This window comes from Sus scrofa, chromosome 4 (assembly GCF_054392235.1).
Source record: "Sus scrofa isolate SSC_HxYL_T2T_F1_AM1 chromosome 4, Sscrofa_HxYL_maternal_Yorkshire_Landrace_v2.0, whole genome shotgun sequence".
In the NCBI taxonomy this organism is placed as follows: domain Eukaryota; kingdom Metazoa; phylum Chordata; class Mammalia; order Artiodactyla; family Suidae; genus Sus; species Sus scrofa.
The window spans coordinates 42,252,649-42,268,748 of NC_139386.1; the positions used below are offsets into that span (position 1 = coordinate 42,252,649).

General features: G+C 38.3%; 1 protein-coding gene across 3 annotated transcripts in view; it reads left to right on the plus strand.

The window, feature by feature from the left end:
- Positions 1 to 14,420, plus strand: part of VIRMA (vir like m6A methyltransferase associated) — a 73,421-nt gene extending 59,001 nt beyond the window's left edge. For 2 of the 3 annotated variants that reach the window (XM_021089096.2, XM_021089097.2), the window contains 7 exons: positions 5,612 to 5,764; positions 6,211 to 6,371; positions 8,194 to 8,290; positions 10,534 to 10,700; positions 11,424 to 11,755; positions 12,772 to 12,915; positions 14,072 to 14,420. In XM_021089096.2, coding sequence (XP_020944755.1) covers positions 5,612 to 5,764; positions 6,211 to 6,371; positions 8,194 to 8,290; positions 10,534 to 10,700; positions 11,424 to 11,755; positions 12,772 to 12,915; positions 14,072 to 14,226 — 1,209 coding nt within the window. In that variant the 3' untranslated portion in view covers positions 14,227 to 14,420. The remainder of the gene's footprint in view (positions 1 to 5,611; positions 5,765 to 6,210; positions 6,372 to 8,193; positions 8,291 to 10,533; positions 10,701 to 11,423; positions 11,756 to 12,771; positions 12,916 to 14,071) is intronic. The other variant, XM_021089098.2, reaches the window with a different exon arrangement.
- Positions 14,421 to 16,100: the final 1,680 nt, after the last annotated feature.

Below are 16,100 nucleotides of genomic sequence, written 5' to 3' on the forward strand. Positions count from 1 at the left end.
TCCCTGGCCTGGGGACTTCTGCATGCCATGGGCATGGCTGAAAATAAATAAATTAAATTTGTCTCTTATGAACAGAATATATTTGGATCATGTTTTGCTTTACTTTGTTTTTTACATTCTGCCAGTTTATCCCTTTTGATTGGCATATTCAGTCCATTTATGTTTAATTATTGATAGGTAGAATTTATGTCTGCTGTTTTGCTCTTTACGTATGTATCTTTTTTGTTTCTCTTTATCTCCATTACATTTTTTTTGCATTAAACAGATGTTTTCTATGTACCATTTTAATTCCCCCTTTCTTTTGCTTATTTTTAAAAAGTTATTTTCTTAGTGGTTGCCCTGGATACTACATTTAAGACCTTAAGTGGGGGGGGGGGAAGGGCATGCCTGCAGCATGTTCCCAGGCCAGGGATTGAACTTGAGCCACAGCAGTGACAACAACAAATCCTTAACCACTAAGCTACCAGGGAACTCCAAGACCTTAATTTAATTGACTCTAATAGTTCTGTTTTATCCCAACATAATTTCAACAGTATACAAAAATTGCACAATATAGCCTTGTTCCCTTCCCTTGTGCTGTTTTTTCATACAGATTACAATTTTATACATTATGAGTTCATCTTCACAGTTTTATCATTATTGCTTTACTCTTGTCTTTTAATTCAAATAGAAGAAAAGAGTTACAAACAAAAATATGTTTATACTGCCTTTTACCTAGTCTTTACTGATACTATTTCTTCATATGGGTTCAAGTTACTATTTAGTGTCCTTTTGTGTCAGCCAGAAGGATTAGTTTTTTGTTTGTTTCTTTGTTTGTCTTTTTAGGGCCTCACCTGTGGCATATGGAAGTTCCCAGGCTAGGGGTCTGAATGGAGCTACACCTGCTAGCCTACACCACAGCCACAGCAGTGCAGGATCCAAGCTGTGTCTTCGACCTAACCTACACTGCAGCTCGCAGCAACACCAGATCCTTAACCCTCTGAGCAATGGCCCGGATCAAACCCACATCCTCATGGATACTAGTTGGATTTGTTTCCACTGCACTACAACGGGAACTCCCAGGATTAGTATTTTTTGTAGAGCAAGTTTGCTAGTAACAAGTTCTCAGTTAAAAAAAAAAAAATGAGGAGTTCCCGTCGTGGCGCAGTGGTTAACGAATCCGACTAGGGACCATGAGGTTGCGGGTTCGGTCCCTGCCCTTGCTCAGTGGGTTAACGATCCGGCGTTGCCATGAGCTGTGGTGTAGGTTGCAGACGCGGCTCGGATCCCGCATTGCTGTGGCTCTGGCGTAGGCCGGTGCTACAGCTCCGATTCAACCCCTGGCCTGGGAACCTCCATATGCCGCAGGAGCGGCCCAAGAAATAGCAACAACAACAACAACAAACAACAAACGACAAAAGACAAAAAAAAAAAAAAAAAAAAAAAAGAGAATGTCTATTTCTCTGTCATTTTTGAAGGGTACTTTTGTCAATTTATAAGGTTCTTTGTTGAATATGTTTTTCCTTGAGCACTTTGATTATGTTTTCCTACTGTGTTCTGGCTTCCATGGTTTCTGACAATGTATCAGTTATTAATCTTTTATTAGTTGTGTCACTTCTCTCTTATTACTTTCAAGACTCTGTTTTTGGCTCTTGACAGTTTGATCATGATCGAAGAGTGAATCTCTTTGAGTTCATTCTACTTGGAGTTCTACTTGGAGTTTGTTTATCCTCCTTAAAGTGTCGATTTTCATCAGATTTGGCAAGTTTTCAGTCATTATTTCTTCAGATTTTTTTCTGACTCTTCCTCTCTTTCCTGCTCTTCTGGGACTCTTTATTATGTGTGCGTTGGTGTTTTTTTGTTGTTGGTGGTGGTTTTTGTCATTTTAAGGCTGCATCTGTGGCATATGGAGGTTCCCGGGCTAGAGGTTCAATCGGAGCTGTAGCCGACAGCCTACACCAGGGCCACAGCAACGCTGGATCCAAGCCGCATCTGTGATCTGCACCACAGCTCATGGCAACGTTGGATCATTAACCCCCTGAGCTAACTTTGCATCGTCATGGTTGCTAGTCAGGTTCGTTAACCACTGAGCCATGACAGGAATCCTGGGTTGGTGTTCTTGATGGTACTCCACAAGTCTCCGAGGCTGGGGCTGTTCTTGTGGTTCTTTATTCTTTTTTCTTTCTGTTTCTTAAAATGGATAATCTCAGTTGACCTTGTATAAGTTCATTGATTTTTTTTATTTTTTTGCCAGCTCAAATCTGCTGTTGAATCCTTCTAGTGAATTTTTTTTTTACTTATTATATTAATATAAACAGAAATTATATTCAGTATTTTGGTAACTCATATGTGTATTGATCTTGCAGAGTATTGCATCAGCCTTTTTTCCAGTTTCCTTCCAAACGTTTTCTTCTTTGATACATTCTGAATAGTTCTGTGTGAGTCCCTAACTTCCTAAAGTAGAGATCAGATCACGTCCCTCTACCTTATACTAACTTTTGGTATCTATGGAATAAATTCCAAATGTTTTAGCATGACATTCAGCACTGTTCTTTGTATGGCCAAAAAGCTGCCGTTGCCACTACTTATCCTTACTGGGAGCCATCATCTATAAATCTCATCTACTTACATGTCTCTCCTTGGCTATACTTCTCTTAGCTTGTTGTTTTCTCTCTCTTGGTTGAAATATAATCTGTTTATAGAGCCTGTTTTAATGCATACCAGTTTATAACGCTATTTGATACTACTTTTCTTTCTGCATATTTCGCAGCATATTATTAGATTTCTTTTTGTAGATCACTTATATGCCTATTTACAATTTCCTGCTCCACTATCTGAATATTGGGTCATTTAGGTCAAAGACCACATCTTACTAGCTTTTTCCCGGTGTACTTGTCCAATTTAATAGCTGAAGTATATGACAAATGATTACGGAGATTTTTTTGAAAAATAAAACATGAGTTCCCGTCGCGGCTCCGTGGTTAACAAATCCGACTAGGGGCCATGAGGTGCGGGTTTGATCCCTGGCCTTGCTCAGTGGGTTAAGGATCCGGCGTTGCTGTGAGCTGTGGTGTAGGTCACAGACGTGGCTCAGATCCCGCATTGCTGTGGCTACGGTGTAGGCAGGTGGCTACAGCTCCAATTAGACCCCTAGCCTGGGAACCTCCATATGCCAAGGCAGCAGCCCTAGAAAAGACAAAAATAAATAAATAAATAAATAAATAAATAAGCTCAACCATCATCAACCCATCCATAATCCTCACCTCCCAACAGAACAAATAAAACTTGTAGGGAGTTCCCTTGTGGTGTAGCAGGTTATATCACTATAGCAGCTCAGGTTGTTGCTGTGGTTTTTGTTCAGTCCCTGGCCCAGAAACTTCCACATGTCATGGGCGCAGCCAAAATTAAAAAAAAAAAAACAACAACAATTCCTCATTAGAACTGTATGTCCTCTTCAAAGCTTAATACAACGTAAATTACTTCCTCAGTCTAGTGTTTTTTTTTTTAATTATTTTTATTTTTTTCCATTATAGCTGGTTTACAGTGTTCTGTCAATTTTCTACTGTACAGCAAAGTGACCTAGTCACACATACATTCCTTTTCTTACATTATCATGCTCCATCATTAAGTGACTAGATATAGTTCCCAGTGGTATATGGCAGAATCTGATTGCTTATCCATTCCAAAGGCAATAGTTTCCATCTATTAACCCCGAATTCCCAGTCCATCCCACTCCCTCCTCACCCCTTGGCAACCACAAGTCTGTTCTCCAGGTCTATGAGTTTCTTTTCTGTAGAAAGCTTTATTTGTGCTTCTAGATATTAGTGATACTAGATTCCAGATATAAGTGATATCATATGGTATTTGTCTTTCTCTTTCTGACTTACTTCACTTATATGAGAGCTTCTAGTTCCATCCAGGTTACTGCAAATGGCATTATTTTGTTCTTTTTTAATGGTTGAGTAGTATGTGTTTTCTGAATGGAACAAATGTATTTCAGGCATGGTATCAGTTTGAGTGGCAATCTGTTAAGAATAATTTTCATTTAGTTTTCACTGAAATGTGTCTAGTTATAGGACAGATAGTAGAAGCTACAAACAAAATTTTAATTGTTACTGAGTATTTAAAAATACTAAATCGTTAAAAAAATATGTAAATATATACTAAATCGTGCATCTGGATTGGTGGAACCAATATCTGTTTTGAGCCACAGGGCTGGGAGTTCCCTTTGTGCCGCTGCAGAAATGAATCCAACTAGGAACCATGAGGTTGTGGGTTCGATCCCTGGCCTTGCTCAGTAGGTTAAGGGTCGGAGTTGCCTTGAGCTGTGGTGTAGGTCACAGACACGGCTCTGATCTGGCATTGCTGTGGATGTGGTGTAGGCCGACAGTTGTAGCTCTGATTGGACCCCTAGCCTGGGAACCTCCATATGCTACAGGTGCAGCCCTAAAAGGCAAAAATAAACAGACAAAAAACCAAAACAAAACAGGGCTGTGTTCTAAAGATTTGAAACTGCTTGTGTTCTTTCATTTGTGTCTATGTGGATGAATTTATTGTCATGAACCGAGATTTGTTTTGCCCGATGGACTTTCTCACCATTCCAATGTTCATTTTTATTATGCTCCATATACTTTTTTTTCTTTTTTTCTTTTTTTTTTTTTTTTGCCTTTTTAGGCCTGCACCCACAATATATGGAAGTTCCCAGGTTAGGGGTCGAATCAGAGCTACAGCTGCTGACTTATGCCACAGCCACAGCAGCACAGAATCCGAGCTGTCTCTGTGACCTACACCACAGCTCACGGCAACACCAGATGCTTAACCCACTGAGCAAGGCCAGGGATTGAATCCACATCCTTATGGACTAATTGGGTTCATTTCCACTGAGCCATAATGGGAACTCCCTATGTTGCATACTTTGTGTGTGTGTGTTTGTATTTTTTAGGGCCACACCCATGGCATATGGAGGTTCCCAGGCTAGGGGTCAAATTGGAGCTATATCCTCTGGCCTACACCACAGCCACAGCAATGCCAGACCCAAGCTTCATCTGCAACCTACACCACAGCTCATGGTAATGCTAGATCCTTAACCCACCGAGCAAGGCCAGCAATCAAACCTGTGTCCTCATGGATGCCAGTCAGATTTGTTTCTGCTGAGCCACGATGGGAACTCCTGTTGCATACTTTTTAAAGCAGAAAACATCTCTATATGACGGTATATAATCTTAAATTTCATAGTGACTGTTTTCATTAATTGTCGATATCCAGAAAGAGAAATCCAGCATATATTAGTTATAATGCCTGTTATAGCAGGCATTTTACTAACTCGTGTATCAGTTAGTATATTACATTTCCTGGCAGTGCCAGTGTGTTTGTCATTCAGTATTTTTGTTGAGAATCTTGGTGCCAGTAAGTTGAATACATGTGTTTATCTTTTTATTTCTTGAGTCCTAGCTCACAGAAAACTTATTTCAGTTCTTAAAATGACTAAATTCTTAAATCTTGCCATTTGTACTGATGTAAAAACCAAAACATTGAGAGGAAGATTGCAGCAGTCTTAAATATCTGAGCAAGTTTAGAAGCATCTTTGCAAATTTCTCTGCTCTCCAGTTTAACTTGTGTGTGACCTTTACAGGGATGTTGTGGAGATGATAGTGGTCTCATGGAAGTAGAGGGAGCTCATCCATCGCGGACAATGAGTATTAATGCTGCAGAGTTAAAACAGCTTCTACAGAGCAAAGAAGAAAGTCCAGAAAATTTGTTCCTTGAACTAGAGAAGCTTGTTTTGGTAAAAAAAAAAACAAGAAACAAAATAAAAAAGCTTATTCCCAAGATGTATTTTCTTCTCAATTTGACTAGTACACGATTTTCTAGTGCCTTTTCAAAATAGTAAGCTCTCAGTTAGGTATTTATACTCTGGATTAATAATTTGGAGTGAAGTTCTGCATACTGTTGTGAATTCTAAGGAGTACATAAAGGCAATACTTTTTGAATTATCTGTTGTTTGAATGTAGGGTGCCCCCTTCTCCCATTCTTTAGAAATAGAATGAGAAGTGTTTTTGGTATCTGTTTTATATTACTATGTTTAATATAAAGTTGATAGTTTCTTGATGGTGCTCCAAATTTCTTAGTAATGAAATAATGCCATCTTGTTTACTAAAGAGTCAGGAGATTATGGACGTAAATGTTCAGGTTTTACCTGTGTATTCTTATTCTGCTTTTGTTTGTATCTAGGAGCATTCAAAAGATGATGACAATCTGGACTCTTTGTTGGACAATGTGGTTGGACTTAAGCAGATGCTGGAGTCATCAGGTGATCCTTTACCTCTTGGTGACCAGGATATAGAACCAGTACTTTCAGCTCCAGAATCTCTCCAGAATCTGTTTAACAATAGGTAAAACAAGCAATGTTTTGTGTTCACGTAGATACTGTGTATTTAATGGCTGGGATCTAGAGAGAACTAGCAAATTATTTTTTCTGTAAGGGCCAAAGAGTAAAAAATCTAGGCATCGCAGGCCACATTCAATCCCTGTTCCATATATCTCTATAGCTTTTTGCTTTCTTTTTTAAAAAAATGCTTTAAAAATGTACAAACTGGGAGCTCCTGCTTTGGCACAATGGAGTCAGCAGCATCTTGGGAGCATTGGGATGCGGGTTCAGTCCCTGACCCAGCATGGTGGGTTAAGGATCCGGCATTGCCACAGCTGTGGCTTAGTTCGAGGCTGTGGCTCAGATCTGATTCCCGGCCCGGGATTTCCATGTGCCGCGGGGCAGCCAAGTAAATAAATAAAATTTAAAAATGTGCAAACGATTCCTAGCTCATAGGCTGTACAAAAACAGGCTGACAAAATGAGGGTAATAGTTTACTGATTGCTGGTCTGGAGGATATGCCTCTTGATCTTTGGAGCACTATCCTTTTAGAGCATGAGTATTTAATGTGATGCAATTATTCTCTAAATTTAGAGAAATTCCACATTGCTGCTATGTAATAAACTTGGCTTTTTGGAAATAAAGGTAGGGCTCTTTTATTTTATTGAAAGATGAAGATTTTTTACAAACAGGGTTAGTTTCCAAGTTACTGTTTTTTTATGTGTTTTTTTGTTTTGCTTTTTTTAGGGCCACACCTGTGGCATATGGAGGTTCCCAGGCTAGGAGTCCACTTGGATCTTCAGCTGCCAGCCTGCACCACAGCCACAGCAACATCAGATCTGAGCCTCGTCTGCAACCTACACCACAACTCATAGCAATGCCAGATCCTTAACCCACTGATTGAAGCCAGGGATTGAACCAATGTCCTTATGGATACTAGTCAGGTTTGTTCACCACTGAGCCATGGTGGGAACTCCTAGAGGGTAATTTTTTTTTTTTTTTTTTTTTTTTTTTTTTTTGGTCTTTTTGCCATTTCTTGGGCCACTCCTGCAGCATATGGAGGTTCCCAGGCTAGGGGTCTAATCGGAGCTGGAGCTGCCAGCCTATGCCAGAGCCACAGCAACGTGGGATCCGAGCCATGTCTGCGACCTACACCACAGCTCACGGCAATGCCGGATCATTAACCCACTGAGCAAGGGCAGGGATTGAACCCGCAACCTCATGGTTCCTAGTTGGATTTGTTAACCACTGCACCACGACAGGAACTCCAAGGGTAATGTTTTTAATTTTACTATTCACAAGTTTTACTTAGAAGTTAAGCCGAAATATTTGGTTTTGGAATTCCACTATTTTTTTCTTTTTCAGCCACCCCTGCAGGATATGGAAGTTCCTTGGCCAGAGATTGAATCTGAGCCAGAGCTGTGACCTACACCACAGCTGCAGCAATACTGGATATTTAACCTGCTACGCTGGGCCAGAGATTGAACCAGTGCCTCCAGGGAGACAAGCTGAATCAATAACCAAAGAGCCACAGTGGGAACTCTTGGAATTCTACTTTTTTGTGTGTGTGTCTTTTTAGGGCTGCACCCATGGCATATGGAAGTTCCCAGGCTAGGGGTTGAATCAGAGCTGCAGCTGCTGTCCTATGCCATAGCCACAGCAACACCAGATCTGAGCTGAGTCTGCAGCCTACACCACAGCTCATGGCAATGCCAGATCCTTAATCCACCAAGCGAGGCCAGGGATCAAACTCGAGTCCTCATGGATACTAGTCAGGTTTGTATCCACTGCACCACAGCAGGAACTCCTGGAATTCTACTTTTTAACAAATACTTTTCCTGTTCTAGAACTGCATATGTGCTAGCTGATGTCATGGATGATCAATTGAAATCTATGTGGTTCACTCCATTTCAGGCTGAAGAGATTGATACAGATCTGGATTTGGTATAAGTAACTTTATTACTAAATATTTATAAAAAAAGTTATTGGGTTTTTGTTTGTTTGTTTTTGTGTTATTAGTACTAAAATAGATTACATATTAACATGGCTGTTAAAAGTCTGTCTCAGAACCAGAACTGTATTACTTTTATGTCATTTGCTTGCCTAATGGTATTTAGGACTCCCAGCTTTTTATGCTGCTTATTTTGCCACTTTCTAGTTAGTGATCTGTGTATTTGAGAGCAAGGGGAAAATTACATTTTTGTGTAAGTACTCGAAAGCACTTTGGTTTCTTAAATTTGTAGGTTATAGAATAGTATCCCACAAAATTATTAATTCCTGTATTTGGGTACAAGGAGAGGACTGGGTTGTGGTATTTACTCTTAATTTGGGGAAATGTAAAAAATATATTTGTTAAAGTAATATAGTAGGAATGGAAATTGACATTTTTTAACGTAATACTGAGTAGATAAAAGTATGAAGACTTTAGTGCATTTTTTTTTTTTTTGCTTCTCTGAGATGTATTAAGATGATTTTAGTCACATCCTATTTTACCTTGTATTGTTTTTACAACATTAAATTTATTTATAAATCAAGGGGAAGAGTACTCCAGAAGAGGAATATAGTTGAAGAAAGAAATAAGTATTTCCTGGTCCAAAAAAACTAGTATTCATCATGTGCAATAAAACTAAAGAATGATTTGCTGCACATTTAAGGTGTATTTGATGTATTGAGGATTCCTTTTCCTTCTTTAAAATACACATGCAATTGAATAAAAATTGCATTAAACAATTTTTTTAATTCAGATTGTTCAGGGAGTTCCCGTCGTGGCGCAGTGGTTAACGAATCCGACTAGGAACCATGAGGTTGCGGGTTCGGTCCCTGCTCTTGCTCAGTGGGTTAACGATCCAGCGTTGCCGTGAGCTGTGGTGTAGGTTGCAGACGCGGCTCGGATCCCACGTTGCTGTGGCTCTGGCATAGGCCTGTGACTACAGCTCTGATTAGACCCCTAGCCTGGAAACTTCCATATGCCGCGGGAGTGGCCCAAGAAATAGCAAAAGACAAAAACAAACAAACAAACAAAAAAAAAAAACAAAAAAAAAAATTCAGATTGTTCAGTGATTCTTTAGAACTGTGTTGTTCAGCAGAACTTTATGTAGTGAGAGGAATGTTCTATAATCTGTCCAGTATAGTAGCCGCTAGCCTCATGTGACTGTTGAGTAATGAGATGTTGCTAGTATGACTTAGGAGCTGAATTTTATTTTGATTTAATTTTAATTCAGATTTAAATAGGCATATGTAGTTAGTGGCTACCATATTTGGTATCACAGGTCAAAAATATTTTTGTCACTAGTTGTTCTTTTTATGGTTATGTTGAATCACAACTGTATTGCCATGATGGTTTTGACCTTAAGTTATTTAAAGAAATTTTCAGTCTTTTAGGTTTAATAAATTTGAATAAAACCTAAGTAAACATAATTTTTATTTCTCTGAAAGTTAGGTTGGAACCTCTTTAAAGTCATAGAACTTAGAGATCTGTGGCACATAATCTTTTTTTTTTTTTTTTTTTTCCGGGCCACTCCGACGGCATATGGAGGCTCCCAGGCTAGGGGTCAAATTGGAACTGTAGCCACTAGCCTACACCACAGTCACAGCAATGCCAGATCTGAGCCACATCTGCGACCTACACCACAGCTTATGGCAACTCTGGATCCTTAACCCGTTGAGCAAGGCCAGGGATTGAACCCGAGGCTAGGGATCGAACCTGCGTCCTCATGGATATTAGATTCATTTCCTCTGAGCCATGACAGGAACTCCGACATAATCCTTTTATAACAGATATATTGACTATAGGCTTGTGGAATTATGGTTTTTTCAGATTCATTTCGAAGAATTCTGGAGATACACCACTGTTTATATATAGAAACTCTGAGTTCTTTGTCAGGCCGCAGAGGCCTCCCAGATTAATAGCACTTCTTTGAGGAAGAATGCTACCACCCAAGCCTACCCCACCCCCAAAATAAAAGCAGCTGAATTCCTAAGATTTTGAAAAAACTGCCAGTAATGTTGCTTTTTTTTTAAGATTAGGGAAAGATGAGGCAGGCCTATAATTTATTTGTTATGAGAGTCAAATTTATAGGAAATAAATTTCTGTAATCAAATGTTATATTAATATTTACATTTAAAGTATAATGATACATTAATAGTTATATTTAAGATTTGTTTTTCATTTTGTTTTATGACTGCAGGTAAAGGTTGACTTAATTGAGCTCTCTGAAAAGTGTTGTAGTGATTTTGACTTGCACTCAGAATTAGAGCGCTCATTTTTGTCAGAACCATCATCTCCAGGAAGAACCAAGACTACTAAAGGATTCAAACTTGGGAAACACAAGCACGAGACCTTTATAACTTCAAGGTAGATTTTACTTTACTGAAAATCTTGATTAGGGTCAAGTAAGCTTATTTGTTTTAATATATTTTAAGATAGACACATGACTATTAAAGGAAAAAGAAAGTTGACATAATAATTAAGTCGTGAATATTGTTTTGAAGTTTTTTTTAAAGGTAATTTGTCCTGGACATATCTTGTAAATTTGTTAACATTGTTTTAGTTTCTAAGAGTTTAGAAGCTTTGAAAAAGAGCGAACTGGGTTGTTTTTAAAAATTGTTTTCATATCAGTAAAATGTGAATACCATTCCTTTTTTTTTTTTTTTTTGTCTTTTTAGGGCTGCACCTGCGGATATGGAAGTTCTCAGGGTAGGGGGCCAATTGGAGCTACAGCTGCTGGCCTACGCCAGAGCCACAGCCACGCCAGATCCAAGCCAAGTCTGTGACCTACACCACAGCTCACGACAACACCGGATCCTTAACCCACTGAGTGAAGCCACGGATCCAACCTGCAACCTCATGGTTCCTAGTTGGATTCATTCCCACTGAGCCACAACAGGAACTCCATGAACACCATTCTTAACTAGTTTTATTTTGTTTCCCTGGAAAGTAATAGAGAGAAGTACAAAGTTAGCAAAATTGTGATAAGAAATAATTGAAATGTAGCTTACAATGTTGCAAAGAATGACATATTTTCACTGGCAATGTGTAAAAGAAAAAGTTTTCATGGAGTATTTTTGTTTTTAATAGTGGAAAATCTGAATACATTGAACCTGCCAAACGAGCTCATGTTGTGCCACCACCAAGAGGAAGGGGCCGAGGAGGATTTGGACAGGGTATACGACCTCATGACATTTTTCGTCAAAGAAAACAGAACACAAGCAGACCACCATCCATGCATGTGGATGACTTTGTTGCAGCTGAAAGTAAAGAAGTAGTCCCTCAAGATGGGATACCCCCTCCAAAACGGCCACTCAAAGTATCACAGAAGATTTCTTCTCGTGGTGGATTTTCAGGCAATCGGGGAGGACGGGGTGCTTTTCACAGTCAGAATAGATTTTTTACACCACCTGCTTCAAAAGGTAACTACTGTGTATGTTTTCTAATGCGTTATTCTGATACTGGAATATTAAAATACTGAATAGAAGTGATTTAAATGGAAGCAATCAAATAAAGTATTTTTCTGTTATTATAGTTAAGCTACCTTTAGACCAGTGGTAGGTAGTACTATTTACAGAGTACTTTATTGGATAGAAAAAAACAATTTCTAGTTTAACTTTTGATTAATTGCATATTTAATGATGAGCTTAAAAGAAGTCTTACCTAATTATTTTCCTTTTTGCACTGAGAGTTGTGTTTTTCCTTTCTGAATAATACCCATACATTATTATAACAGTTGTACTTATCAGCAGTTTCCTGAAGATAGTTCTGTGTAGTTCACTATTGACTCTCTTATCTACTTGCTTCCTAATGTTATGTTTAATATTTTAAATTACTTCAAGATTTTAGAAACTGAGTTTCTAACATATAAACTTATAAAAATTACACTTTGTCAGTGGATTGATGACATATTTTCATGATTATGAGGATGAAAGAGAATAGGCATTTACATTAATAGTAAACATATAGTTGTGTTAGGAATTTTTTTTTTTGGCTGCACCCACGGCAGGGGGAGGTTCCTGGGCCAGGGATTGAACATGTGTCACAGTCGGGACCTGCACCACAGCTGCAGCAACGCTGGATCCTTAACCTGCTGTGCCACACAGGAACTTCCAAGAAACTGTTTTAAGCATTACGTATAATACTCTCATTAACTCCATGAGGTAAGTTCTTTTAGTGTTACCATGTAATAGAAAACTTGTCGGTCAGCTGACCAGGATGTGTAAATATAGGTGGCAGAACCAGTATTTGAACCCTGGCAGTCTGCTCCAGAGTCTTCTAACTACATGTAATGCTGCCACTCCACCTGTATCCCATTTACAAAATTTCATGATTTCACTTCCATTACTTTTGAAGATTAAGTAAAACCTGTCATAACTTCCTTAATCCAGTTGAAGTTATGAAAAAAGTAGATTTTGATTGCGTTGCCCGTGTTTAGGAAACTACAGTCGTCGGGAGGGAACGCGAGGCTCCAGTTGGAGTGCTCAGAATACTCCTCGAGGAACTTACAATGAAAGTCGTGGCGGCCAGAGCAATTTTAACAGGGGTCCTCTTCCACCATTACGACCACTTAGTTCTACAGGTACATGTTTTTCCTGCTTGATACTGTTCAGAAAGAGGGAGGTGAATCCTCCTTTTCAGATTGTTGAATGTCATGTATTCTCTTTCTGGGAGAGAATAGTTCAGAATGTAGATATATAATTCTAGTCCATTTTATATTTATGAATGAGTATATATCTTCTGTATAAATATTCAAAATTTTAGATTCTAAACTGTATGTATAATCTGAGTGGTTTCATGTTTATGTGCTCTGTTTTTATAGTTCAATAAAGAAAGAAAATCATTTAAGATACCTTCTTGACCAAAGTAAACTGAGATATCTTCATAGAATATATATACAGGTTGACTCTTGAGCAATATGAATTCGAACAGCAAGGATTATCCACTTATATGTGGATTTTATTTATTTATTTATTTATTCATTCATTTATTTATTTATTTATTTATTTTTGTCCTTTTAGGGCCATACCTACAGCATATGAAGGTTCCCAGGCTAGGGGTCAAGTTGGAGTAATAGCCACAAGTTGGAGCAATAGCCACAGCAACTCAGGATCTGAGCCTCAGCTGCGACCTACACCATAGCTCATGGCGATTCTGGGATCCTTTAACCCACTGAGCAAGGCCAGGGATCAAAACCTCATCCTCATGGATACTAGTCAGGTTGTTACCGCTGAGCCACAGTGGAACTCATCCCTGGAAATTTGTAATAGTAGATGTTACAGTACTTCATGGTCCATGGTTGGTTAAAATTGAGGATGTGGAAGAACCTCCAGATATGAGGGCTGACTGTAAATTGTACTTGGATGAACCCTCATGTTGGTCAGGGTTCAACTGTATTACATTTTATTTACAGTATTGTCTTGGGTATGTAAGCATTTTTTTTTCCTCCTCTAAAACATTCCTATATCAAGTTCAGAATTCTTCTGGTCAGACGTACCTTTTGGTTTCAAACGGACCCTTTTTTAAAAAAAAAAAAAAACAGCTTTATTTGAGATGTAATTCTTACACTTAGTTTACCCATTTAAACAACTTTAACACATTCACATAACTTGGACGTGAATTTTAAAGCAGCCAAGGGTAATCCCTGTCTCGGTTTGAGCTTGGTGTTATAGATTTGTATTTATATAATGAGAAAGAAAAGGATGTTGCAACTGAAAACTGTATTTTTTCTTTTATAGGTTACCGCCCAAGTCCTCGTGACCGTGCTTCCAGAGGTCGTGGGGGACTTGGACCCTCCTGGGCAAGTGCAAATAGTGGCAGTGGAGGCTCAAGAGGAAAGTTTGTTAGTGGAGGCAGTGGTAGAGGTCGTCATGTACGATCCTTTACACGATAAAAAAATTCTTTTGAGAACTTCTGAGTGTATATGAACATGTCATGAGGACAATAAAAATGAAACAAGACATTGGAGGACCAATTTAGACCTAGCAGTTATCTGGATACATCTGAGAGAATATTTTTATCTGAAGAAAGCAGATTTTGTTTGATACCTAACACAAGATTTCAATAAAAATCCAAACTTTGTATGTATGTTTGTATATATTTTTTTCCCCTTCTTATATGACAATTTAGAAAATTTCTTGGTAGAAAATGAACACTGAATGACTTTTGTTTTAGTGTATTTCTTGCCTGTACTGCAAATGTCCCCAATACTTTCTTAGCTCCTGGTGCCCTTTACTGTTTCAGTTGTTTTTTCACAACACACCTAAGACAAAAGAAATGCCTATTAATTCCATTCATTAAGCAGTTAAGTCCAAACAACTTAATGAAAATTTATGTCCTAACCGCTAGTAATGGTAGCTGTTGCATAACTTCTCAAACGTTGAAATTTGCCTGAACACTGCTGGTATTCCTGTTCCACTGTTTTTTGCAGTGTACTTACCACTGAAAATCTAGTTTTGCAAAGTTAAACTGCCATGGAAAGAACTAGAGTGCTGTCAAATATTGAAATGTAAACTACCTCAAACTAGGATTTTATGTTGTGTCCAACAGATGTGTTCTCCTCAAAAATTTAAAATATCCTATAGCACTCATGTTAATTTACTAGGGGGACCTAGTGCAGTTTTGGGAACCTTTTGACTGTACCAAAAGAAAACATAACATTCTTCTCCTTTACATTAGAAAGAAATACATATGTGCTTTGTGTTTTAGCTTTATACCGACTTATACTATTTTATTATGCAATTTTTTAAAGCCTAAAATGAGGCATATCTTAATACTGTTATTTTGGAAATCAGAAACATCTAATAAAGTCTGTACTTTATATCAGAAATAAAGTTTATACTTTGAGAAAATAGTCATATTTTTCCCAAGAGATATCTTAACACACTGAGCCTATATAATCTGGCATAAAATATAGAGTTCTCTTAAACAACAAAGGAGTGTGTGAGTCTCATTCCATTCCCTTATTATGCTGTTTTGTCAAACTCTTTTTAAGTAGAGACCTAGTTTGTTTGCTAGGAAAACCTGAAGAAAAGCTCAGTTCGAAAGATTCTGAAACTTAAGTGAAAGGTAATAGAAATCAAAAACCCAGGATAACCTAAACCTCTATTAATCCTGAAACTAATAAGATCATCTTCTCTAAAGTTGCGTTTTCATAGTAGATAGAATTTGAAGTTTGTATCTAATGCCTGACACAAATATATGTAAAAACAATTGTTTATATTTCTTAAATCATAACATATGGCTACATAGAGAGATGGTTTTCTTTAAAAATTTTTATTAAAGAGTTTCTGTTGTGGCTCAGTGGAAACGAATCTGACTAGCATCCATGAGGATGCAGGTTTGATCCCTGGCCTTGCTCAGTGGGTTAAGGATCTGGCGTTGCTGTGGGCTATGGTGTGAATCGCAGATGCAGCTTGGGATCCTGCATTGCTGTGGCTGTGGTGTAGGCCAGCAGCTGCCGCTCTGTTTCCACCAGGAACCTCCATATGCCACAGGTGCGGCCCTAAAAAGACCAAAAAACAAACAAAAAAAATGTTCATTGGCGTATAGTTGCTTGGTACTGTTGTGTTTCAGGTACAGAGCAGTATGAATCAGTTATACATACATGTACATTCATTTCTTTTTCAGATTCTTTTCCCATATAAATTATTACAGAATATTGAGTAGGGTTTCCTGCTATACAGTAGGTCCTTGTCTTATCTATTTTATATATAGCGGTCTGTATATGTAAATCTCCAACTCCTAATTTATCCCCTCACCCCAACA